Genomic DNA, 26,307 nt, shown 5'->3' on the forward strand with positions numbered 1-26,307 from the left:
GCGATTTCTAAGTGTATCAGTCAGTTTGTTGTTACTTCCCCCCGCAAAAAAAAAAAAGTTTGTTGTTACTTCACATTTTTGCATCATTTTATCTCCGGGAGCAACAAAATATATGAAAAGGAACATCTTAAGCTAATTTCCGAAGGAGGATCTCCGCTAAAAAGGAAATCATCAAGAAGTTTTTAATTGTGTGTTCTTGAGTGCCCCGTGTGCATGTGATGCGAGTGCGATTTTTATTACTGAGGAAGCTTTGCGAATCTTGCTTGCTGGGAAATAGAAGCCTAGCTGTGTCCTGCGTCCTGGCCTTGCGATTTCTAAGTTTATTACTGAGGAAGCTTTGCGAATCTTGCTTGCTGGGAAATAGAAGCCTAGCTGTGTCCTGCGTCCTGGCTTTGCGATTTCTAAGTGTATCAGTCAGTTTGTTGCTAAAAAGATAGAGTCAAATGCATCCACCATCCCTGAACTTGTCGACCATGTCATACACGGTCCCTGAACTCAGAAAATGCACTAATACGGTCCCTAATCTTGCTCTATATGTTCACGTACGGTCCAAAACTGCATAGACCTAGTATTTTGCTGACGTGTTGTACTGCAAAAAGCAAGTCACGTGTAGAGTGTAGTCATGGTCGTAGTCCCAATTCTCACCGCCGCCACGATCCAAGGACACGTCGGGGTCGGGCACGCGAAATCGAAGGGCAAGGAGCGCAGCCGCTGTTCTCCAGGCCGAGCAGCGGCACCCGTTCTCGTGCCCCTCGCTCTCTGGTGTGCATTGTGTCGAGCATAACATGAGCGTCGATCAGATCGTTCGCTCACGGCCGTCGCCGAAGCCGACGAGCCCGCCGCTGCGCGCCGCCTCCCCTACTCTCCTCGGGCCATCATCCTTGCGGCGCGCGACATGAGTGCCGGAACTGGTGAGCATGGAATCACAACAGCGACAGTGTTCGTGCTGGCCGACGCGACGGTGCAAGGCAGTAGTGTGAAGGTTACCGGGCGCCGCAATACGGTGGTGAATCGTATTTTGGACCGTATCTGGACCTACAGAAGGAGATAAGGGACCATATAGATGCACTTTCTGAGTTCAAGGACCATTTTAGACATGGCCGACAAGGTTAAGGACTACACATGCATTTCACTCAAAAAGATATATCGCTAGAAGGAGGGCTCGAACCTCCGACCTTGTGGTTAACAGCCACACGCTCTAGCCAACTGAGCTATTCCAGCTTTTGTTTTAAGCTTTACTTGGTTTGTACATGGACTTGTCGATAACAGAAGAGAAATACCAAGTGTTTTTTTTTTTTTGAACAAACCCCACCAAGTGTCAAATGCTATCTTAGAATTGTTTCTAAAAACTAGGTGCGGTCATAGAAATTGGGAGGCAACGCAGAAGACAAATTAGCTGGAACGGAGTTCAAAGTGAACTAACCCTTAGACCTTTGGTGACCAGTTACACTAATTCCACTTAGTTCCACTCGAGTCCATTCGTGGTGCCGGAGGCAAACTCCATGTGTTTCTGCTTTCGTGGCGAGCATTGGTGGGAGTGTTGAACACGAGCGCAACACGACGGGTGGGATGTGGATTTCCCCCATTCAACTCGACGTGTTTCTGGTGAAATTTTGGGCTTAGACTGTCCTATCCCGGCCTACAAAACAACCCATGGGGTCTTCCCGCGTGTGTTGTGTTAGGTTGGGAATATACACTCGCAAACCAATCAAAACACCAATACAAAATGAGGCCATGATAGAAAACTCAGGTGTGCTCTTTTTTCTTTCGTATGATAAAAGCATGAAATCTTCCATGCGGTGCCTAGCGCCTCAGGCCAATAAAGCCCACCAAAGTCGCAAAAAGTATCTTTGACACATGGGTACCAACGCTCCCTTCAATTTTAGATTTTAGAAAATTTTAAAACCTCACACTCTAAAAATTATGGTATTAAATATATAGATAGATGTGTACAGTATGGGTGTATGCAAAAAAATCCCGTTAAAAAATATGTTGTATTTTAGGAAATATAAAAAAGACAAATTTATGATAGTAAATGGTAGTACAATAGTATTAAAATAGTACGTCTTTTTGTCAGAAATTTGTTTATTTTGTATTTCTCAAAATTTAAAGTATTTTTTACCTGGATTTTTTTTGCGTAGACTCCTTCTGTATATATCTAATTACATATTTAATGCCATAATTTTTGGAAAAATAGTGATGTGAGATTTTAAAAAATTTAAAAATCTGAAAGTGGAGGAGCACTGGTATCCATGTGCACCAAATCTCTATCCACCAAAGTCGTCATGCGCCTCCAAAACACCTTGAATCCTCAAACAAGGTCTATGTGCACAAAGCTAGTTTAAGCTGTTGTTGTGTAGCCTCGTTCGTATAGAAGTTGAGCATAAATTTCTTATCAAGCGAATTACTCGGACCAACTTATAGCTGAAACCGAATTTCCCATACCTACCGTTGGTGGACCCAATCATCTCTAAGCTCGGGCACGCGCCTAGAGGCTTTCTGCCGATGACGTAGCTTATTTTAATAAAAATTTAGTGAAACTTTTGATAAAATTTTGATCGAGCTTTCAGTACGTCCAGACTTGATCCGTCGCTACCTACCAACAACCAACTCAGGATTAGTGAGCTAGCAATAATTAGCACATGCAAATTCATCCGGACCACGTGGCAATGCTAGAAAGGCCCTTCTATCTAGGTGTTGTGCTGTCCTACAACATGGCAATGGGATGAAGGACATGCGGCGTACTCACAAAGACTCCGAAAAAAAAGGGTTCCGCACACATAATCAAGGGATGAACAAAGACAAATAAATCCATATAAGTTTGATGGCTTGATGCTATGAGAATCATGTGTGGCAGAATAGTTGTCGATAAAACAAATAACAAAGAAAAATACATGCTTGCACGAGGCGACATGTAACCATGCCAAATTATTTAAGTCGTCGAGTTAAGTGACCAATTCCATTTACATATTATTTTTATGTCTAAGATCACATCACATAATATGGCGGTTACCCAATTTTTGGCGAACTTCGTTTAAGTAGCTGGAAAAAGGAAAAGTGTGTTGAGATTTTTATCTTCTCATGAAAGTATTTTCAATATTTAATTGATATGAAATATTTTATGTTGTACACATAAAAAACAATAGTTGAATCTTAGACGTCCCGCGTTCTGGAATTTTAGTGAGATTTTGCTATGTGGGAATCTTCTCTTTCTTAATAGATGGCCCCATTTTGCTTGTCTCACAGCGAGCCACGTCACCTGAATTCTTATGTCCATTGGATCTACTAGCTAGGTTGATCCATCTACGGTGATCCTAGCAATGAATGAGGCCAGCTCCACGAACGTTTTGCCTTTCTTATGTACGCCCGCAGCTACGGTTGCATGTCATGAAGTTGTGTGCCCCTTAATGATTATCGTTTCCCCTTCTTATTGGGGGTTGTTAACTCTAATTCTGGTCCCTTCCCCTCCTTCGTATTCCTCATGGTGGCCGGCAGGAACTCTCCCGCCGCCGTGATTGTCCGGCCCCCTCCCCATCAATGCTCAAGCCGTAAGCCCACAACCTTAGGCCTCCTCACTAATAATCATGAAACCGCCTGATAAATTCCAGCATTCAACAAGTGCAAACTGCTCTATTGAACTCATCCACCGCCACCTCCAGGTTAAAAACAAGGTCATGCGACCATCCGCACCAAGCACGCCAGCCTGCTCACGCCGCTGCCTCTACCAGCTACCCATTTTAATCCCCTTTTTCAATCTCTGATCATATCTTCCCAATTTGGCAGGTTGAGATCTGGATTGAAATTTGCTGATGGTTTGTCCCTGCACCCGATTTGTGATTGGATTCTGCCTGCTGCTACCTCCCTCTCGATTTCTATGGATTTATTGGAATCTCAGTCTGCTCTCTGAAGCTAGGGGAAACAGGCCATCGTCGCATGTACTGCCTACATACACTACACACCACCTAATTGTTTTGGTACGCAAGCTCTAATCTATTTTCGTAATCCCGTTGTTCTAATGTACTCTGGAATCTCCCCGAAATTAATTGGTTACATTGCAGTTCTTCTCATCTCTTCCAGGACTACTCACATACCTCTCACACAGCAAATCGAGCCATCGAGGCATCGATCGATAATCTTGTGCCTATTCATCTTCTCTAAGAAGATTAACCGACAGTAGCGTGTAGTTATTATCCTCTCCTTCCTGTGTCCTGTCGTGGTACCTGCTCTGGTCCGATTCAACACCAACGAGGACGAAGCTGCAGACCGGCACTGTATATTTGGGCGGTCAAAAACATCGTCGATCCAGCTACGTCCTAGGTATGAGCGGAAATAGCAAATGCAATGCTCCGAACAGGTATCTGTTTACACCTTCCACAACTCAGTCCACGGTGCAGCTCCAAAGCTAGGCCTAAGATGAGCAAGTGGCTTCAGGCGCATGTTTCTCTCTTTTCTTTCTTTTCTCTATCGTGTGAGAAAATATTTATTTTTTCTTTCCTTTCTATTCTGTAACTCAGTCATGTCATATGCATATTCATTCACTATGATATTCATCAAATAGTTGATTAGTGATTCACCTTATGCCCTGCAGGTATTCGACAAAATGTGATTTTTCGACCAAGCGGTTTTATCCTTCGAGTGTCTCCATTTTTCTTGAATTCAGGTCTATCAAAGTTCCTTGACATTAGCTTATTTTGTTTCCCCTTGCGGTAATCCTCCGTTTTGTTGTAAGTTGGCTGCTACTTCCTCCCAAAATTTTACTGACTATCTTACTACATGTGACAATTTTTATTTAGAAAATATGGGTTATGTCCCTGGCTTCATTTCTGAAACCATTGGGTAACAAAGTTCTCAGCAGCAATAATATTGATTTTGTTACTGATGTTTTTTCCAACTGCCTTACGTGCCTGTTAAATCTCCCAGTTATTTACCGAAAATAAATAAAAAAAGGTGTCCTTCAGTAATCTGAACATGTGTGCTTTTGCTTGATTCCAGGCCGGACCTTCTGTAATATGCATGAACCGGTCACATTTAATCCGTCTATTATCTTTTGTATCTCATAACATTCAAATATTTTATTGTGCCATATGAATTGTTGGAAGGTGAACCATATAGGATTGTTCATGCTGTTCTACAAGAGATTTCTAAATACCAAATGCGTCGTGATTGTATGGTATCAATCAAATCGGAACTGCATTTTGTAGGTATGATTTACTATAGTATGATGTAAATTGTTCTAACTTGCTTAGTCATTTATGCTATCATGTCATACATCATCTATACAACTGGATGGTTTATCCAAGTATCCAACACACTTTATGATTTGTGTAGCAGTCTATTACAAGTACAATTGTACTTGACATATTGCCGACCGCCTTCTCTACAACAACTATTGTTGTTTTCAAAAAAGTTTATTTAATATTATTTAATATTATGCATTTAATTCCGCAGCAACGCGCGGGGTATCATCTAGTTTGCATAGAGAGTGTACATGTAGATTTATATTTGTATAAGAATTTTCTGGGGGGAGTGATCAAACCTTAAGTTTAACAGCCACATGCTTTGGCCAACTGAACTATTCTTGAGTGTAGTTGTAGGCTTCTTCTAGTCATCCCTTGCAACCAATACTCGGAGTTGACGTTTGGGCATAAAAGTTTCTCACCTGGATACTTGTGCCTTACCAATGTGGCCAGATTAAAAAATTAAATGCTGAAATTCCATTTATATCAAACAACATCAAAATTGTAAGATTAATTTAAGTGTAAGGAAACATTGGGCTCACACTTGACAAAAATATGGAGAAATGTATTCAGATACTGGATAGCTGATGCCACAAGTATATTCTTCTCCCTGTCGGCATTCAACTATCTGATCAGGAAGCAGTTAGGAAAAAAATCTTTTTGGGTTTTTCGGGAATGAGATTCTCTACATATTACTTGAGAATATAAACCAACAATGCCTACGAATCATAATTTTAGATCAAAATATATTTATATGTTCTAGCTGACCAATATCCTTGTATTATATTGTTGTGTTTCCATAAGAATCTTGTAGTCGTTCCATACAAATAAACACTAGATATCATTGTGTATGAGTCGGCTTGGTTTACACCTTTATATATGAATCTTTTTCATGTCTTATTCATTTGTGTATCAGTTGGTATGGCAATTTTCTAGCGAGGATTTACATAAATAATTTTAAAATACATGGTACGAACATGAAGATGTAGTACCTCTAGCCTACAAAATATTGCAGAAAGGGGTAGATTTCCCATAAATACAACGCAGCACTAGATTTCAATGGAAAATAAGCACATGATGCGAAAACCATAGATAAAAGATCATCTCAAAATAGGGATCCAAATTATAGAAACGCATGGTTCCAAGGCGGACGAGGGCACATGATTGCAAAAGACACATGTCACCCATTGTAGTTGTGTTTGCCATTGTATTTGATTTATTTAGTTCTGTAAAAAAATTGACACATGTTCATGTTTAGTTGGATATGTTATTTAATGTGTTTCCACCTCTCAGTTCAAAATTTGAGTCCGACTAACTTTCTATTTGTACATCACTAGATTTAAATGCTTAATCGAGACAATGAACAACTAAGAACACAAACTACTGGCATACTCCCTCTCTCCATTCCTTCTTATATGGTGTACAATGACATATTCCTACGACAATGCAATGCATCTTGTAGTTTGCAAGTCATGAATTAGAAGCATTCATAAAAAATGCAGTTTCCAATTTTTTCAACATATGGTTTCAATCTTTTTAAAGCACATTTAGCAACAAGATGAATTATATGAAAATCACAACATCGATATAGTAAAAAGATGCAACATAAGAGTTAAATAAAGAGTGAGCATACTTATTGCACTAATATTTGATGAATCACATACAAACTTACTGCAAAAATCTTGTTGGTGAGACCAAAATTTTCCACAACTTTGAGTAAAGATCCTGCAATGTCCTCACCAGTATGTAATACATAAATTAATTTGAATCCTATGATACTTTTTTTTCTTCTAGTTGCCACTTTTTGTCAACATAATGAGCGACCACACTAATGTAGTCTTCCTTAGCCCGGACACTCAATATATCAAATTAGAACTGGAATGAATCTATAATTACGAGTAGTTTGAATATATTCAAAAAAAGCAGGAGGCTCACCAATTTTTTTATGATAAATCATCACAAGCAATTAAAAGGTAAAAATCTTATCAAGCAAAAGAATGATCATAGTCGAAACCACGTACTCAAGACGTCTGGGTTGTAATGGAGTGTGGTATGTCTTGTCGCCATCCCTCCCTCGTTTGTGATGTGGCTGTCGATATGCCTCCTCAGGTGGCCAGTTCCTGGATCGAACTGCGCGGTCAGCATATTCTTGCATCTTTTGCAGCTAGCCCTCCACTTCTAAACACCACCCACCATATTTGCTTCTTGATCGGAATCACCCCACACTTGTGAGGTCTGGTGATGTAACCTTTTTGCAACGATGATGGAGCCAGTGCAGGCACTAGTGGAATCTATAGGTTGTGACACTAGTGGAATGGGTATTTGAAGGTTCAGTATTGTTTGATAGAAGGAAGTAATTGTGTAGAACAATATTGTCGCGTACGCGAATCCCAAAATCTTGCAAGGGAGGTTGGGGAACTGATTGGGATCAACCATGTCTATGCGTGGAAATGAGAGGGGTGGATGGCCCTATTTGTAGCAAAATTTGAGCAATTTTTGGGCAGTTCTACCCCTGACATTTCAAATATGAAATTTGATGCTAAAAGGGTCAAAACTGCCCTTTTATGTGCCCGCGCGCTGTCTTGGCCACAAAACATGTGTCGATGCGTCCCCGGTATGTCCCTCCTAGCCCCTTCTCCGCATGTTGTCGGCTTGGCCCGCATGCCGGGCACGACCCTGCTGGTCCCGCTCCCCGTGCCATGTCACCATGTGTTGTACCGGGCTGGACAATGCCCTAGTAATATATTGCGCATGGTCGACGATTGCTCCGTCCATCTGCACCTCTCGTCTTCTTCCTCGATGGAGTAGTTGGTGGGCGGGCCCACGAGCGATGTTGCAGGCACGCGGGGGTATGCAGCGCCAGGCTGCGGGGCCGCAGCGGACGACATATAGGAATATAGGATGTGCCCTTTCACTCGCGTGGTGTGCTAGCCCGCTGCCGGAACGAAAATAAGTGATGCCCGGCTGGCCCGCTAAGCACGGGGGTTTAGGGTTTAGGGTTTGTGAATTCTGAGCAAGGCATGTGCAGTAGAAGCTGCAAGGCCAAGAGTATGTTGATTTTTCCAGAGAATAGGGGAGAAACGGAATAATAAGTACAGTTCAAACCCACCATCTGAGAGGGAATGAAAGAAGCAGTAGAGAAGCATGTCGCCTGAGATATCTGCTCGTTCTATTGCCAGAGGCGCCTCTCATTCAGAAAGTGTCAATCTTGCTCAACTCATATGGAACAATGTAAATCTCTGCTTCTTTATTTTCCATGTTTGCTATAGAAATAGAGGTTTAGATTTACCAATTTAAACACTGGTTTGTTGATGTGTATTGGCATGCTTCTATGGCTCTTCTTGGACTAGATATGGAGTCCTCATCGTTCAGGGATTTTTATTTTGTTAATATTTACAATTATTTCTTTCCGTTGGAGTTTAGTGTACCAACTATTCGACCATGTGCCCAGCTGCCTAGAGGTATGTTATAAAGTATTCTAAATGAAGAAAAGATTCAGACGTGACATGTTGGTTAATAATATGTATCATAGCAGTGGCTTACATTTCGGTGAGCTGTTGTTCTCCATTCTGTTTCAGCTGATGCTCATCTGACTGACCTCTGTGTTAGAACTGATAAAATGTTTTTGTTCGGCCAAATGACACTTGCAGATATGTATTATGTATCTTTTGCTTAGTAATGATTGCTTCAATAAATATGTTAATTTATTGTGAATCCAAAGATAAAGCTTGTTGGCTGTACTTTAAATTGAATATTTTTTTGAAAAAATGACAAGACTATTTTTATCAAGTTCTTAGAAAAAACATTTACATTTACAATGCCAAATCAGTACCATTAGATATATTATGAAATATATTTTCATATTTCATTTATCAGAAAGACTAGTATGAGGGCTAGCTATTAGGGTGATTTTTTCGGTATCTTTATGAATTCTTAACGTGCGAAAGGCGCTATGACAAAATGCGCCCTACGAATTATTAGGTGTCCTGCCTTTTGGAAATGGATAGACCACATTAGCACAATCAGTAACAAGTAACAGTGGGCAAACAATTCAGATTGGAAGTATTGTTCATCAAGCCACAAATAGCAAACTTTGTATTTCTTCAGTCCCTGGTTTTTGCTTATCCTATCATGAATCCTTGCTGGGCTTTAGTGCATCGTTTTTCTCACAACCCCAATCATAGGCTAGAACCTGTGATGTAACTAGCACAGGCTTTATTTCAGATTTTGCTCCGGATTGCATCCAGGGGACTCTTTGTATTGATGTTATGTGATCAATAAAGTGCCATTACCTCAAAAAAAAAAAAACCCAATCATAGGCAGGGCACAACCAAGATACATTCCTGGAAGTTCCCAGCATAAATGAAGAATCAGAACGGACCGGATCGCCAGTCATTTTTGCGCACCTCTTCGACTAGACCAACTTCCCGGTAACACTGAACTTGCAACTCTGTTTATTCAGAATCTACTGGTTTATTTCCACTAGTAGCATTTAACAACCTTCTAACAAAATTAGTTCAGTGCTACTGCTCACCCAAAAAAGAACGTCCACAGTTCACGGCCTGAGAGTAACAATGTTCAGTACAATGAAAGGACAAGACTGTAATTCAAGCATAAGGCTATTGGCGATATACTCCCTCTGTCTATAATTATAAGACGTTGTACCACACTGTTTAAGTATTCTAAAATGTCTTACATTCTAACACGGGGGGAGTATATAGCATACAGATTGCCCACCTGATGGTAAAATAGTCATAGAAAATCCCTATCTAGCTGCTAAAGTCCTGATGCTGGGTTTGGCAAGAATGGTAGTACAAAACCTAGGCCCATGGCCTTACTGTGTAAACAATATGTTATGTCAGACAACATGTACAGTATGTACAAACTCAGTTCTTGGATTTAATTGCTATACGAATTACACCCGGGCCGTTCAAACAGTTATCTGTGGTCACCCTATCATGCCCGCCACTGTGGTGCCATGGAAGAAAATGATGGAACTGTTTATGCAGTGTTCCGCGGCACGTGCGAAAAGTCGGTGCACCTTCTCCCTGCACCACATCCGACGAGCGTCCCGTGTCTTCACACTAGTCCTCCTAGTGAAGAGATGGTGTGATCCAGATCGGAATAGACGTATCCGACCATGGAGGGAGAGACGGCCACACATCAACGAGCTTGTGCAGGCTTCTGCTACCGAAGTCCCAGATACCGAAGTCCCTCCGTGTGACGGGCATAGTGAGCTGCTCACAGTCGTCGACCAGATAGGCGCAGTTTGGCTTGAGCATTGGGTAGCCCGCGACGGGAAAACACATGGGCGAGTTGCGCCCAAGGAACAAAGCATTGTCCCCCACGCCTTCCGCCGTCTCTATCCTTGGTGGCCTTGGCCTGTCGAGCCAAATCTTTTCCATGTAGATGCGGGTCGTGGCGGAGTTGGAGCGACGCCTATCAGTATCACACCCATCAGAGCTCTCCTCCTCCTCCTCCGGGAACTCCACGGACCTGACCAACTGTCTCCTCACCAGCAAGAGGCTGCGGTCGCAAGGCGTGGGGATGAGGTAGTCAGTGTTCTTGGGGGCGTGGTTTCCCCACGTGATCGACACGTGCCTCGTCACCGGTGACGCACCGCTAAGATCCAGAGCGAGCACGTCGCCGGTGGAGCGTAGCACGTAAAACAGGCCGCTTTTCTCATCGTCGTGAGCTACGCTGTCGAAGGCGCCGGGGATCCATCTGATCGGGTCAGGGACCGGGGTCCAGCGCTCGTCGCCTGGCCTGGCGAAGGAGAGCTCCCCGTGCGGCATGTGCACCAGCAAGACGATGCAGGCCGCCGTGGCGGCGCCGGAGATGGCCACCCGACGGTACATCCAGTCTCTCGCCTTCTGCGCCGTGACGTGCTGCATGGCGGGCCCGCCTTTCCAGGCGAAGTCGACGTCGTACACGGTGTTCCCCTCGCCGTCCAAGAAGCTGCTCTTGACGCGCTCGAGGGCCGTGATGGGCGGGAGCGCGACCCGGGCGCCGGTCACGGGGTTGACGAGGTAAGGATTGGGGGCCTCGTCGGTGGTGAAGATCCACCCGTTCGCCGAGCCGACGGCACTGTGGAGCGGGGGCAGGCGGAAGGTGGTGTTGGTGAACGGGGAGTAGAGCAAGGCGGAGCCGGTCGCGTCGGCGTCGACGCGAGGGTATAGCAGGCAGGGCGGCTGGTTGGGCCGCGTGGGGAGGCGGAGGCGACGGAACGTAGCGTAGGCGGAGCGCCACGCGGAGCAGACGTATCCCGAGCGGACCACGTCGGGTACCTCCATCGCCGCCATGGCGATGAGCAGGAGATCTTCCGGCAGCCCGGACCAGTCCCCGGTTGTTCCCATCGTAGTACTTACCGATCGAGTAACTCCTGTGGCGGCGCACAAATTATATATTTGGACAGCGAGTTTCAATACAGAATCAGAACGGATCAGTTCTCCAATCATATTTCAGTTTCAAAAAAAAAAAAAAGTTCTCCAATCATATTCGGATTAGATTACATATACTCCGGAAATAAGGGGCCGGCTCTTAGAGCATCTCCACTCGTTTGACCTCCCCACGCCGAAATCCGGACGAAACAACCGCTGGATTGGACGAAATTAATTTGTGGGGAGAACCATATTCCCAGTCGTCCACCCGGAGTTCGCCCGACAAAATCGAAATTCAAACAAAACGTTGTCCCGCTACAAAATACGTCCAGGTCGGCAAAAGGATCAGCCACAGATCGGCGATCGGAGGGAAATTACACTGAAACAGGGGCATCGGCAGTCCCGTCTAGCACGGCGGTGTCTGACGGCCCAGTTTCGTCACACGCAGTGGTCGAAGCGGCGGCCGATGTCGCGGCGGCCGTAGTCGACATCGAAGCGGCGGCAGTCGACGTCGTAGACGGTGAGGGCGAAGCACTGGCCGGAGTGGGTCGGAGGATATCGGTGCAGTGACCCTCGTACCAAATCCTCGTCTCCTCGTCCATCAGGGATGTGTTGCCGCCCATCAGAAACGCCAAGTCTGTGTTTCTCTTCTTCGCCGTGGCCGTCGTCTTCAGCAGGGCGATCCGGGCCTTGGTTGGCGAGCATCTCCCTCCACCTGCCGTCGAACTTGTCGTCCCTCCCGGCGGCGTGCGTACTCGCGTCGGCCCAGCACTTGTCGAACGACGCCTGCATCCTCTCGGCGGGATGGCCCATCTTTTTCAGGTCTTTGAGCTTTTTCTGGCCGAGTCCACCACCATGCCGCCGCGAGGATGGCCCATGCTCATGGCCATGGAGACCTTCCTCCCTTGTTCGTCCTCCGCCGCCAACGCCGCCCTCTTCACGTTGAGTTTCTTCTCCCTCTCCGCCCTGGCGCTTGTTTCGACCTGTCGCCGGAGCTCGTCCGCCGCCCACTGTGCGTTGGACACACCCGGCGGCCGCTCCTTCTTCGGCCGCGACTTCCTCGGCTTCGGCGGCATGGTGGTGGACGAGAAAGAGGAGAAGGAGGGGAATGGAGACGGCTACACAAATTCGGCGGGAGAGAATGGGGATATGCAAGCAAATTGGAGGGAAATCGACAGGATTTGGCGGTCCAGTCGCCGACTACGAGGGTCCACAATCCCCTTTCGCGCCAAATTCTTTCGTCCGGAGTCCCCGAGTGCGCCTCGGGGGACCGGGGATGGCGTGGGCTCGCCGGATGAATTTAGACCCAAATCCGGACGAAATCGAGGAACCGGGGACGCGACTGGGCCGAATTACACCGTCCGGATGGAAAAATCGTTGCTCGGGAGCCTCATCGGGGAGACGAGTGGGGATGCTCTTAGCGCTAGTCCTATTTTTAGCCTGAATGGCACGTTGCTTCATATTTCTTCCTAGAAATTTGTTGACGCGTATCTTTAGCTCTAAGAGCACTTACCATACAGAAATTATGCACCAGCAATTCTACAACAATAACGCGCAATTTTTCTAAGGTAATTTTCCAGCGGTACTCGTCACATTTTGACGGTAATTTTTTGATGCAAACATTCGGCATGAATAGTAATTTTCACTGGTAATTTCCCAGCTTCAACGTTCCACCGCACGGGCACTATAGAGCCCTATGTTTAACCAATCAGTGGTCGCCACGCCTGCAGTTTCTACGCTACACAGTGATGGATAATATTTCTTTTTTAGCTAGAAAATTGTAACTACGTACGTTTTTCCCAGAAATTAAACAATGCAAATATTTCCCAGCAGGGTACTTGCATTGGCATGCATCGATGGTAGTTCTTCAACGCAACCCTTCAGCCCAACAGTAATTTTCCGCCCGTAATTATTCAACATTAATTTTCCAACGGCACCTAATCGTCTAGCGGTAATTTTCTCAGCAGTTGTCGCATACCCAGGGGAAGGGCAAGAACGAGAAGCCTAAGAGGAACCACCGCTCCTAAGGCGCCCAAGCATGGACTTAAGCGGGGCGTTGAGTGCTTCTGCTGGTCACTGTAAGCACAACTAAGTACCTAGAAGATAAAAAGGCCGTCAAGATTCCCGGAAAAAAAATGAGACCCCCAGGACTAGCCCTTGGCGGCATTGTATTAAGCTTATAGGAGCGCACAGAAGTGCCACGGTGCGTACGCACCCGTGAGTGAGTACCGGGACTCGAACTCGAGCGGGGGGGCTTCCCAGGTATCATCACCCTGGTAGCCATCTGTGGTAAGTTGCAGATTCCCGGAAAGAACAATGGTATATCCCATATACATGTTATTAATGTGTACATCACAAGTGCCAAGAGTAAGAACTAGGTATTTGATATCGGATCTATTGCTCTCATTTGTAACTCTCATCAGGAGTTGCAGAATAAGCGACGCTTTGTGAAAGACGAAGTGACAATGTGTGTTGGCAATGGCTACAAAGTTGATGTGGCGGCTGTCAGCACTCTTCGACTTAGTCTACCTTCAAGATTATTTCTAGTTTTGAATAATTGATATTTTGTACCGGCGTTGAGTATGAACATTGTTATTGGATCTAGCTTGATGCAATATGGATATTCATTCAAGTCTGAGATAACTGGTTGTTCCATTATGAATGGGATGTTTTATGTTCATGCACCAGAGCGCAATGTTTGTTCATTTTGAGTCTTGACCATAATTCGCATATTAATAACGTTATTAATGTCAAGACATGTAAACTTAGTGATGATAATTCCATGTATTTGCGGCATTGTTGTCTTTGTCATATTGGTGTAAAGCATATGAAGAAAATCCAGTCTGATGAACTTATGGAATCATTAGATTTTGAATCTCTTGAAAGGTGGGAACCATGCGTCATGTACAAAATGACTAAAACGATGTTCAACGGTATGATAGAACGAGCGACTGACTTTTTGAGAATCATACATACTTTGTGACTTTCATTGATGATTTGAGTAGATATGGGAGCTTTTGAGAAGTTCAAGGAATTTTTAGAGTGAAGTCGAGAAACAACTCAACAACAAAATCAAGCACCTTCGATCTGATCGAGGCAGCGAGTATTTGAGTTACAAGTTTAACACACATCTCAAGACTTGTGGCATTATACCACAACTTACGCCAGCTGGAACACCGTAGAGAAATGGTGTGTCTGAGTGATGTAATCACATTCTATTGGTTAGTGTACGATCTATGATGTCCCTTACCGACTTACCGTTATCATTTTAGTGTCACACGTTAGAAACAACCACATTCATTTCAAATAGAGCAGCATCCAAATCCGTGGAAACAACACCATATGAGCTATGGTACGATGAGAAGCCAAAGTTGTCGAGGTTCTTGAAGGTTTGGGGTTGTGAGGCTTATGTTAAAAAACTATAGGCTCACAAATTTGAACCAAAAGCGGAGAATTGCATTTTTGTAGGGTATCCAAGGGAAACCGTTGGATACACCTTCAACAACAAAACCGAGGGCAAATTGTTTGTCGCAAAGAACGGTACATTTCTCGAGAAAGAGTTTCTCGCCAAAGGTGTTAGTGGGAGGAAAGTAGAGCTTGATGAAATTATTGATCCCGATCTCCAGACGGCGAATGACGCAACGGAATGTGTTCTGGAACCGTCTTTTTCTGTGGGAGCAGAACAAGATGATACTAATCAAAATAATAATGATCAAGATGATGAAGATCATGACTTTCATCGTGAAGCGCCTACTAGACCTCGTAGGTCTTCGAGAACACGTAGTACCCCTAGTGGTATGGTGATCTCGTCAAGACTGGCATGTTGATTGAACAAGACGAACCTGTGAACTACAAGGAAGAAATGGAAGGCCTTGAGTCCGAGAAATGGCTTGAAGCCATTAAATCCGAGATATGATCCATGAAAAATAACAAAGTGTGGACTTTGTGGGGGACGCAAGGTTGTGGAGAATAAATGGGTCTTTAAAAAAAAGAATGATGGTGATGAAAACGTTACCGTTTACAAGCCTCCCAAAAAGGAGTATTGCACCCGTTGCCAAGGGTGATTGAGGTGGCAGCGTAGAAGATATTCATGTCCTCCTCGATGCATGGGTTGCGGCGCCCCTCCAAATTTTGGTGTTGTCCGTCCACTCAAGCCAAGGCCAACGAAAATGGAGGGCCGTGGCGAACTTGTGTTGATTGTTGGAAGATGGGGCGCAAACATACATTCGCAAATTTAAGACCCCTACGCCGCCAAGTTTGATTGACTTTAAATTTCATGTCGGTGGTAGTGACTGAAGCTAACCAAAGGAAAGCCCTCTCAATCTTGTTGACGAACTTGAGCAAACAACAATCAAAAGGCAACTGGTAGGACATTTGGCATAGCCGTTCTATTTTGTTGAACAGCATTTTCTTCGCCTCTCCACTGTAACCTCATATCAGCTTCACCCAAACAATGCAATCATGTGTCAAAGACATATTCGAATGCAATCATGTGTTAAAGACATATTCGAAGAGGCGACCCAGAACCAGAAGGCCTCCATTCATGAGGCTTCACGCACACCTCTTCGACGGAGCGGGATCCTCTAACGTTGAGAAGCAACGTCAGGGAAAAGAAGGAAGAGAAGTCAGGGTACTGTAGCCTAATCAGCCTGTTATGTACCATAATTAATTAATTTAGGTAATTACTGTAGATGTAAAAAATATATTTTAAATTTTAATACACCAAAAAAATTCGTATACGTAATTACTCTAAATGCATAACATTAATTTGTATTATACAAATTAATTTAAATCATTTAGACTTTGATCATAGAGTTTGATAGAAGCAAAGTTAGGCTACTGACAGTGTTCAGAACAATAAAAGGACAATGCCAGATCAGGTCACCTGCCAATCCAAGCATGAAACTATTGGTGATATATATAGCATACAGCTTTCCCACTTGCTTCTGATGGGGAAATAGTACATGTCACTTGTTCGGTACATCTGAGGCACAGCATACAAAATCCCTATCTAACTCCTAAGATAATTGAGTTGGCAAGAATGGTACAAAACCAAGGCCATAGGGCCTTACCGTGTAAAGAATATGTTATGTCCACAACATGTACAGTATGTACAAACTCAGTTCTTGGATTTAATTGCTATATGAACCACTCCTGGGCCATTCGAACTGTCATCTAGTCACCCTGACATGCCCCCACTATGCTGCCATGGAAGAAACCGATGGAACTGTTTGTGCAGTGTTCTGTGGCATGTGCAAAGAGTCGGTGCACAAATAAATCGATGTCAGTGGAATGAATGTCTTGGCTTTGCTGTTAGAGCGTTCTGTTGTAAACATCAAGCATGGTTGCTTTTTCCTGTAAAGGCAGCTGAAACCTGATCAGATATGTAACTGTAAAGGCAGCTGGAACATGATCAGATATGTAACTAGAAAGAGTGAGACTGTCAGAGCATTTGACACTACAACTTATGACTGAAGTCTCTGACAGGCATTTAACCAAATCAGATCCCACGAGAGCACTTTTATATTGTAGATTCAAGTATGAAGCAAGAAAAGTATGATCAGAACCATCTTACAAGGTGGGCAAAAGTATGACCAACACATGAAACTGAACATTACTTTGTATCATTCAATATTTTGATTGTCAACTTGGGAAACATGCATGGCCACTCCAGCCCCTATAAGGACAACTTTGTCAAGAATATGGTGGGAGTAAAACCATGTTTTGATATGAGGTAATGACATTTTCCCTAGGTAATGCCACGGAATAATAAGTGTAGTGTTCTATGTCCATCAGCAAGATGATGGCATAATGATGTACTCCCTACACTTACTAATGCAAGACCTTTTAGCTTTTTTAGGAAATGCAGTGTCTAGACACGTTTTATGTGTAGGTTCACCCATTTTGGTCTGTATCTAGTCCATTTTAAAAATGTCTTACATTAGTGAACGGAGGGAGTAGTATTATTATATTTCAATAGTTGCACTATCAGAAAAGAGCTAAGAAAGCACACCTCATTCTGTACACCGCTTTCTGAGGGGAACCAACGCATCAGAATGCCAAGGTGCATTACCACAGGAATTAGTTTAAAAATAAGGGGAGTTGTTACCTGCAGCAAAAAACGAAAAGTAAGTGACTAGGCAATAGGCTTGCACATAAGGCCCATCATACGACAAAAAAAACTTACCAAGCTAAGAGCAGTTGTTCCCAGTAATAACAGATACATTTTCCCCTACAAAAAAGAATTTGGTGGAACTTGGCATCACGCATGTATGGCAATACATAAAAGTTTGAATGAGAACTTATGAATAAGATGAGAATAATTCACCCCAATAAGATGAAGATGTGAAGCACGGCTCAGAAGCACAAAAGCAAACTCTCCAATCTGAGCTAATGATAGGCCAACCTTGGTAAGAGAAAAAAAAAGAGTGAGAACATATTCACTGTTGCATAGATACTCAAGGAATTATAATAAGAAAAAGGTACTTACAACGAAAGCTGTTCTGATACTGTATCCAAATGCTTTTATGACAGCAGTTATGACTATACTCTTAACTATTATAACCAGTATAACAGCTGCGAGTAATATGTCAACATGATGCCACAAAAACTTAAAATGTATGAGCATGCCGATGCTTGCAAGGAAGAGTGCTGCAAATAAGTTACGTATTGCTTCCACCTTAAATAAAAGAAAATACATTTTAGACAGAAATGAGAGTTCAGGTGAAAATTATGTCCAGCTTCAGCGCAATACTATGCAATATACTGCAGCAGTTCCACTATGAGCAAACTGGTAGGTCCACCCAAAGTGGTCGAAGTTGTTAAATTGACAACATAAGTGAAGAAAGAAAACAATATTAAGGCCCAGTGAAGTCAAATCATGCCATAAAGTAGAAAACAGGATGCAGAATAGCACCTGCTCCATAGTATGTTGAGCAAAATCTGTGGTGGATATCATAACACCAGCAAGAAATGAGCCCAGTTCAAGACTCAATCCAAGATAATCACTGCACTGGCAAATACAAAGACATAACATCAGTCTATTTACAGAATTGATGTTGCAGGTAATAGTAGGAATGTTGATGAAAGTGAAATCAGTGCCAACAAAAACTATTCAAATGTTAATAAGAACCATTATACGGACAGTTATTCCTCATGATAGCACATCATATGATAGCTTTGAGCCCTTATCTATTTGATTTGGTGATGGATGAGGTCACAAGGGATATACAAGGAGATATCCCATGGTGTATGCTCTTTGCGGATGATGTGGTCCTAATCGATGATAGTCGAACAGGGGTCAATAGGAAGTTACAATTATGGAGACAAACCTTGGAATCAAAAGGTTTTAGACTTAGTAGAACTAAAACTGAGTACATGATGTGCGGTTTTAGTACTACTAGGCACGAGGAGGATGAGGTTAGCCTAGATGGGCAGGTGGTGCCTCAGAAAGACACCTTTCGATACTTGGGGTCAATCCTGCACAAGGATGGGGATATGTGAGCTACCGGATGAAAGCTGGATGGATGAAGTGGCGCCAAGCTTCTGGCATTTTTTGCGATAAGAGAGTGCCACAAAAGCTAAAAGGCAAGTTCTATAGGACAGCGGTTCGACCTGCAATGTTGTATGGCGCTGAGTGTTGGCCGACTAAAAGGCGGCATGTTCAACAGTTAGGTGTGGCGGAGATGCGCATGTTGAGATGGATGTGTTGCCACACGAGGAAGGACCGAGTCCAGAATGATGATATACGAGATAGAGTTGGGTAGCACCGATTGCAGAGAAGCTTGTCCAACATCGTCTAAGATGGTTTGGGCATATTCAGCGCAGGCCTCCAGAAGCTCCAGTGCATAGTGGAAGGCTAAAACGTGCTGATAATGTCAAGAGAGGACGGGATAGACCACACTTGACATGGGAGGAGTCCGTAAAGAGAGATCTGAAGGACTGGTGTATCACCAAAGAACTAGCCATGGAAAGAGCCGCGTGGAAGCTTGCTATCCATGTGCCAGAACCATGAGTTGGTTACGAGATCTTATGGGTTTCACCTCTAGCCTACCCCAACTTGTTTGGGAATAAAGGCTTTGTTGTTGTTGTTGTTCTTGTTGTCATGCAACCAAGTATAACAACTAAATAGTTCTTGAAGACAATCCATAAATTGCTTGCACCCTAAATACTGCAAATATTGTTTAATGTCCATCGCATTCTACAAAATACGAAACTACCAACACTATGGAGTGATGACGCCAAACATGGGAATAGCAGGCATTCCAGTGCATTTTCACTGATAATGTACAAAAAATGCTTTGGGAAAAGCCGGTGCTCCTGCTTGTCTCTCAAGCAAAATAAGTTCTTTGAGGAAAAATGTTGCACAGGCAAGAAGCCAAGAATTCGATACTAATAACATTTTTCATGCCGCATTGATACGAGTCATACTAAAGCCAATAATATAATGCGATTTAAGAAAATGAGGTAAAATAACCTTACCCAGGCTAGCAGCAAGCAAAAAGCGACAGCAGCCAACTGATACAATTCATTTGTCTGCATAGGTAAGAAAAACAAATTGGCAAGTGAGGTTAAACACTGAAATAACATCATAAAAACAATGAAAGAATTTTTTGATTATACTGTGACACCCCTGCAAAATAGAACATAGTGTTTAGAACGTCGATGGTTCATACTAAAATAAATACTCCGTACATCATACAATACATACAGTAATAACACTGTAATATGGTCATTAATAAGCCTAGTCAAGTAGTGTGTCAAGCACCACCCCCACTCCATGTCCCAAATGTGCATACATTCTTAACAGGTACTCCCTCCATCCGCGAATAAGTGTACTTCTAGGAAATAGGAGACAACTTAGTTCTCTCTCATCTTTTATGAGTCTCCACTCTATTAATTGAAAGAGAAGAATGATGATTGGTGGTTGAGGTCGAGGAGAGGAATGAGGCTTGGAGGATGGAGTTGGGAAGTGATTACGAGAAGCTAATTGCATTAATTAACTGCAATGGTAGTGTAGATGTGCACTTCTTTTGGGACAAATTTTGAAACTAGAAGTACACTTATTTGAGGACGGAGGGAGTAGAAGGGTAAAAAAAAGGTGGCACCAGACTGGTCTTAAATATGAAGAATCTATCCATGCACATAAATAATAAAGTAATTGCTGGAACAGAAGAGGAACAACCCAGTTCACCTAACCTGTGATGATAACTGAACCATGAGCTTTAAGAATCGAGGGACAATTGACCAAGTCATCATATATGCAACTGTTACAAATATGGATAGCACAAGCAACCTGCACAAGAAAACATTATGCATTACTCAAGGCTCTGATATAACATTCCAATCACATAATTTGAACTTTTGCAAACTAGATATTCTGGTAATAGTCTTACAGTCTCCCCATTGACACCATTCCTCCAAATATGCCACTTGAACCACCCAGAACTGGAATGAGAGCAAACAGCAGGCCAACTGCACAATCCTGGAGAAAAAAGGAACATGATATCTGAATCTCAAGGTCTCAACTGAACACAATTATAGAACTAGCACATAGCACCTACTTTTCATCAAACTGGCCTCCTAAACAATAACTGGCTCTTGATTTTGATAAATCCTTGCTAAAAGAGAAACACTACTTAGTTGATGCCTATTAATGCTTGGTTCACATCGGGTTGGGGTAAGGTCTGTATATGAGAATGGTCAACCCTTTCAGTTTCAACAGTCAGTGTCTATCTCCTCTCCCTTTCTACTTGAAATAAACAGCACTTTAAGCTTGGGGACTGTAAACGATGTGGCCCCAATATGAAAGACAATTGTTAGACAGTGCACACCAAGTAACCGAACATAAGGTCACTTATAGCATGATAGAACAGACTCGTATCCAACGAGGGATACTACCAGTGAAGGTTTGCTAAATTTGTTCAGAGTTCAAAAGTAACAATAGATATATATATCAGAAGCTCCCAACCTTGCAACTGAAATAAAGATCTGTAGTGATTATGCTGTTTCTTTATCAAGATTGCTACTGACGTTTCCCAGTTCATGACATTAAATAGTAGTTATAGACCATAAAAAAGTAGATAGATGAAATAATTGGATGAAGTCCAAACCTGAAGGATAAGGGTACCAATTGTTACTTGACCATGAAGCGCATTTGTGCTACCCTTTTCCACTAAGAACTTGGAAACCTGCAACGGTTGTAGCAATTCGAAGATTCACATTAGTTAAGATTAACATATATAAGAATGGAAATCACTTTTTGTAAGCATTGGTTCGTATAATTGGGCCAAGCCCAACAACTCAACCGCATTTCCCCTAACTAAAGGCCGAATGCGGATACAACATCCAAGTGAAAGAAAGTGCAAACTGTGAGAGTCACGAATTGAACAGTAGCCATCTTGAACGAACATAATTACCACTGCAGTAGATGACATTGACAAGAAAGTGCCTACAAATACTCCCTCAGATAATTTAGCACCGCACAACTGGAAAAGAATGAAAAATTTCACATTTAGCTAAGTTGCTTCCTTCACAGCACACTATAGATTAAAACATAAAAGATTAAGAAATTGATGCTACCGCAGCAGTTAGGCCACACAAGAACATGAACAAAGCAATCTGAAGTAGACCACCAAGTACAGCAACATGACCAACTGCTTTCAACTGATGTAAATGAAAAACATGGTCAGAATTGACATATCATATATATTTATGAAAAATATACTAAAAAGGTGTAAAGCATCAGACAAAAGCCATTAGCCATACAATTCTCAAGTACCTTTGGTAATGAAAACTCAAGGCCAAGAGCGAAAAGAAGAAACACCACACCAAACTGTGCAAATGTCTCCACCTGAGTTGGACAAAAGAATTTAGGATATGCAGTACTCATTTCAATAGCATACTTACGAGGTGAAAGGACATTACCCTTCTGATGTAAATGCTACACCAGATAGTGCTTCATTTATAATATTTCAATTTTTAAGGGGCATTTATGTTTTTTTCAAGCATGAAACCTAAGACAGGAGAATAAATTTGGACAATTCTTCATTTTGATCAATCGAATTATGAACCATGAGTCTTGACTCTTGAGTGAACAAGAGGTATTTTTCAAATGTGCATGTTATATTTTTCGGTGGACATGTTTAAGAAAATACGCACCGCTAAACTATAGAACAAGAAACTATATCAAAAGTCAGAGAGATTTAGACAAATGATAAGATAGGAGTGTGATCCGTAAGCTGTTAGTGACCATTTACCTGCACCATTTCACTGATCAAGTTAAGGCCTCCAGGTCCAATAAGAGAACCAGCAAGTAGATAGCCAACAATAACCTGGAAAACAAACTCACAGATCAGGCCTATTTAGGTAAGCCGTTGTATCACAAAATTATCGCAGATCTACTCACCGGCTGTCCCAAACAAGAGAATATGATACCACCTCCAGTAGCTGAAACAATTATAACCACTAGATCTTTAATCAATCTGCAATACCAAAATTTATGGATGGATTACGTGGAAACAAAAGATTACAGAGATGCCACATAAAGGTCAAGCTATGAATAAAACACTGACCTTAAATCTAATTGAAGGGTTGGATACTTTGTTTTACGATTTGACATCACAAAAACATTATCCTGAACAAAGTTATAGAGTGATTACCACACTAACCACATAACTGATTCAATAGCAAATACATAAGCATCCCTAGTTATTAACTGAATGTACATACCTCTTTATCTATCACAGTTTCCGTGTCATCCGCATTCTCATTCTGACCCCCAAACATGTCACCTAATTGGAAAGGCCTTGAAGAACTGCATAAGAACAGCTGTTTCAGTTAGAAACTTATAATCGTGAGATGTATGGACTGAAATATTCTGACAGCTGATCCTGTTCATATTTTAGCCATACTTTGCCTGCTGTGAATCATTCTTCTTGTCGTGTGTAATAACAGCTACAGTCTCCAGAACAGCCTGAACAAACACAAAAGATAAGTTTTACCATCTTGCAAACTAGTTTGACAGAAAACAAATAAATCAGATAAAAACAAATCTGTGTGGGAATGCAAGTTCCTATTTGACAAGGTGCACCAGGAGCAGATTAAATTCATCAAATGTCAAAAGAACTATAGAGAGATAATTGAAGGAAAAACAAGCATGGAGATACAGCACAATAACATCATGGGAGACCTATATCATCAAACAGGACTCAATATTGTACACCCACACAGAAAGAACAAAAGTGCATCTGAACTATTTTGAGTATACGTCTGCTAAAATACCAATGATTAGCAGGGCCATACACAAAACTGTTTCTGGGTGTTTTTCCTATTTCATTTCGAAAGAGAAAAAATATCTTCTCATCGGAACTCTTTCCCTTCAATTTTCATACGTAACAATGTGATGCCATAGTGTTTGTTGTACCAAAACTAGCAGTGTTGCTATGTCCTGCCATTTTGCACTAGGAAAGTCCAGAAAATGACTTTTTTGGCAAGCATCCATCCCTCAAGGCGGAAAAGAGGGTTTGTAAAGTAAAGGAAAACCCAAGGCGCACGTAAGAGGGAAGTCACACCTACTTGATGATCTGAGATGCTGTTGTTGAAGCTGTTCTTGTCCGGTACTGCAAAATGAGGAACAAAGCAGTGCATCACCATAACAGGATAAAGTGATATTATGCGACCAAAAATAGTTCAAACTCCAGAGCATATGGGGATAGTATCAAGTATGGAAGGCAGTAGAAGGCATTAGGATGTGTTAAACCCCAAATTTTCATGGCCTGAGAGGATTCCCCAGACGAGCCACTGGCCACTGGCCATTGCCATCCGACCCAAATCTCTCCTATCACCTACCGTAGAGGAAAATGTCTCCTACAGTACAACCACCTCCACATGGCAATTCAACGGGAAGAAGAGTATCCCCTAAGGCAGTTGCAGCAGATCTAGAAGGAGCATGGCGAGGCGGCGGGTACCTTCCTGGGTGTCGCTGTCGGAGAACTCCTTCTCGAGCACGCGGTCGAACATGCCGGCGATGCTGTTGTCGGCCCCGGTGGCGTTGTGGGTGCCGTTGGCGACGAGGCTGCCGTAGAACTTCTCCCGCGTCTCCTTGTCGGGCCTCCCCGCGGCGAGCGCGAGCGCCGCCGCGAAGGCGAAGGCGAGGAGCGCGGCGGTGAAGCGCCGGCCGCGCGGCGCCATCCGGATCGGGCGCGAGGCGAGGGGCGGGTCGCGGGAGGGAGGGTGCGGCTGCGGGTGGCGCGTCGGCGTCGGAGTCGGGGATTTTGATCCCGCGGGATGGCTGGCTGGCTGGTTGGCGTGGTGGCGCAGTCGTCGGAGCAGAGGAGGAGCACGGGGTATGACGACGGTGCGGTGAGGTGGCGCTGTGCTACTTGCGGAGGAGTTCGTTCACCGGCGCGCGGTCGCTGAGCCTGGTGCGGCGGTGGAGGGGCCCACGCGCCAGCGGGTGGTTCCAGCAGAAATTCTCCGAGATATATTCTTCTGACTTTGCACCAGCGTCTACACTTTTTCAAGATTTTGCTTAAAGATCAAGCTTCTCTAAACTCGAATTACGAATTCAAAGGGATCTTTTTTTACCATGACAGGGAAGAATCTGTTGGTACGGAGACGTGATGGTGCGTCTGTGAATATTCTATGTGGTTGAAAATGTCAGACACGACAAGATCAAACCGCGCAGCTTCACGCCTTCACCGCACCACATGACGCATCTTTGAATGAGATAGCTTCACATGTCACGCATGATCAAAATGCAAAAAACTTAATCCGGTCATGTGGCGTTACACCATCTCCAACAGGCGCTATATTTGGAAGTTGAAAGTACCGCTATATTTTTGCATAAGGATATTTGGAAGTTGAAAGTACCACTAAAAATAAGAATTTTTATGTGGTTTCTTCACCGTAAAGTTATTCTAACAAAAGATAATCTAGCGAGGCGTAATTGGCACGGTAGTTTGAAATGTTGCTTTTGTAATCAAGATGAAACAATAGAACATCTCTTTATATCTTGTCCGCTGGTTAAAATTATGTGGCGCATAATACACATAGCTTTGAATATCACACCTCCCAACAATATTACACATCTCTTCGGTGACTGGCTGTTGGGTGTTGATAAACATGATAAAATGCAAATCCAAGTTGGAGCTTGTGCACTACTATGGGCTATATGGAACACTAGGAATGACTATGTGTTTAACAAAACAAACAAAATATCTTTTTTGCAGGTTATTCCCCTCACTACACACTGGATCCGTACGTGGTCCTTACTACAGCCGGAGGAGCGGCGACGGGATATGGCTATTGGGTGCAGCCGTTTGGAGATGGTTGCTCGGGATTTGTTCAACCGAGTTCAGTTGGCGACACTGTTTTTAGAGTGACATGTTGATTAGACACATCACGTATCTCTTAGTTTTATTTCGATGGTTGATTCATGTAGCGACCTTATGTGATCCTTGAATTGTAACAGACACGATACCAAATAATGAAATAAATGAGGCCGTATGCATCAATTGATGCAGAGGCTGGGTATTCCAATTTCGAAAAAAAAAACAGGCGCTATATAGAGCGCGCACTATATTAACCGCTGATTTGTAGTGTGCGAAGGCGGAATCGCTCCTCCAGCAGGCACGGCAAACGGGGCGGCGCGGCTAAAAATTTAGGGCGCGTGGTGTTTTGCACAATCC

General features: G+C 43.2%; 2 protein-coding genes and 1 non-coding gene across 5 annotated transcripts; all 3 read right to left on the reverse strand.

The window, feature by feature from the left end:
- Positions 1 to 1,147: 1,147 nt before the first annotated feature.
- On the reverse strand, positions 1,148 to 1,221 carry TRNAN-GUU. The gene has a single exon. It is a non-coding gene; the product is annotated as a tRNA-Asn (tRNA).
- A 9,109-nt stretch (positions 1,222 to 10,330) lies between these two features.
- Positions 10,331 to 11,593, reverse strand: LOC124694509. The gene has a single exon (XM_047227494.1). It carries the CDS (start codon positions 11,591 to 11,593, stop codon positions 10,331 to 10,333), a length of 1,263 nt encoding a protein of 420 aa, XP_047083450.1.
- Positions 11,594 to 16,475: 4,882 nt separating this feature from the next.
- On the reverse strand, positions 16,476 to 24,728 carry LOC124701285 (K(+) efflux antiporter 5). 3 transcript variants are annotated; one of them, XM_047233332.1, is made up of 20 exons: positions 24,586 to 24,728; positions 24,194 to 24,237; positions 23,530 to 23,591; positions 23,348 to 23,432; positions 23,191 to 23,252; positions 23,025 to 23,100; positions 22,876 to 22,950; positions 22,398 to 22,469; positions 22,199 to 22,282; positions 22,036 to 22,104; positions 21,730 to 21,807; positions 21,013 to 21,101; positions 20,816 to 20,912; positions 20,099 to 20,152; positions 18,534 to 18,629; positions 18,108 to 18,296; positions 17,946 to 18,023; positions 17,805 to 17,849; positions 17,631 to 17,726; positions 16,476 to 16,984 (listed from the first exon to the last, which is right to left on the reverse strand). In XM_047233332.1, the coding sequence occupies exons 1-20, from the start codon at positions 24,635 to 24,637 to the stop codon at positions 16,931 to 16,933; spliced, it is 1,557 nt and encodes a 518-aa protein (XP_047089288.1). In that variant the 5' UTR covers positions 24,638 to 24,728; the 3' UTR covers positions 16,476 to 16,930. The 3 variants fall into 3 exon arrangements, with proteins under 3 accessions (XP_047089288.1, XP_047089289.1, XP_047089290.1); XM_047233333.1 differs by having other exon boundaries at positions 16,476 to 16,972; positions 24,586 to 24,726; XM_047233334.1 differs by having other exon boundaries at positions 24,190 to 24,237; positions 24,586 to 24,653.
- Positions 24,729 to 26,307: the final 1,579 nt, after the last annotated feature.

This window comes from Lolium rigidum, chromosome 3, assembly GCF_022539505.1.
Source record: "Lolium rigidum isolate FL_2022 chromosome 3, APGP_CSIRO_Lrig_0.1, whole genome shotgun sequence".
NCBI classification, from domain to species: Eukaryota; Viridiplantae; Streptophyta; class Magnoliopsida; order Poales; family Poaceae; genus Lolium; species Lolium rigidum.

Excerpts from the sequence above, each read along its gene's own strand:
- LOC124694509 (XM_047227494.1), bottom strand. The coding sequence starts at position 11,593 with ATGGGAACAACCGGGGACTGGTCCGGGCTGCCGGAAGATCTCCTGCTC.
- LOC124701285 (XM_047233332.1), bottom strand. The coding sequence starts at position 24,637 with ATGTTCGACCGCGTGCTCGAGAAGGAGTTCTCCGACAGCGACACCCAG. Across the intron at positions 20,913-21,012 it reads ATGGTGTCAATGGGGAGACT|GTTGCTTGTGCTATCCATAT; the intron begins GTAAGACTATTA and ends TTTCTTGTGCAG. Across the intron at positions 17,850-17,945 it reads CACATCTTCATCTTATTGGG|GGGAAAATGTATCTGTTATT; the intron begins GTGAATTATTCT and ends TCTTTTTTGTAG.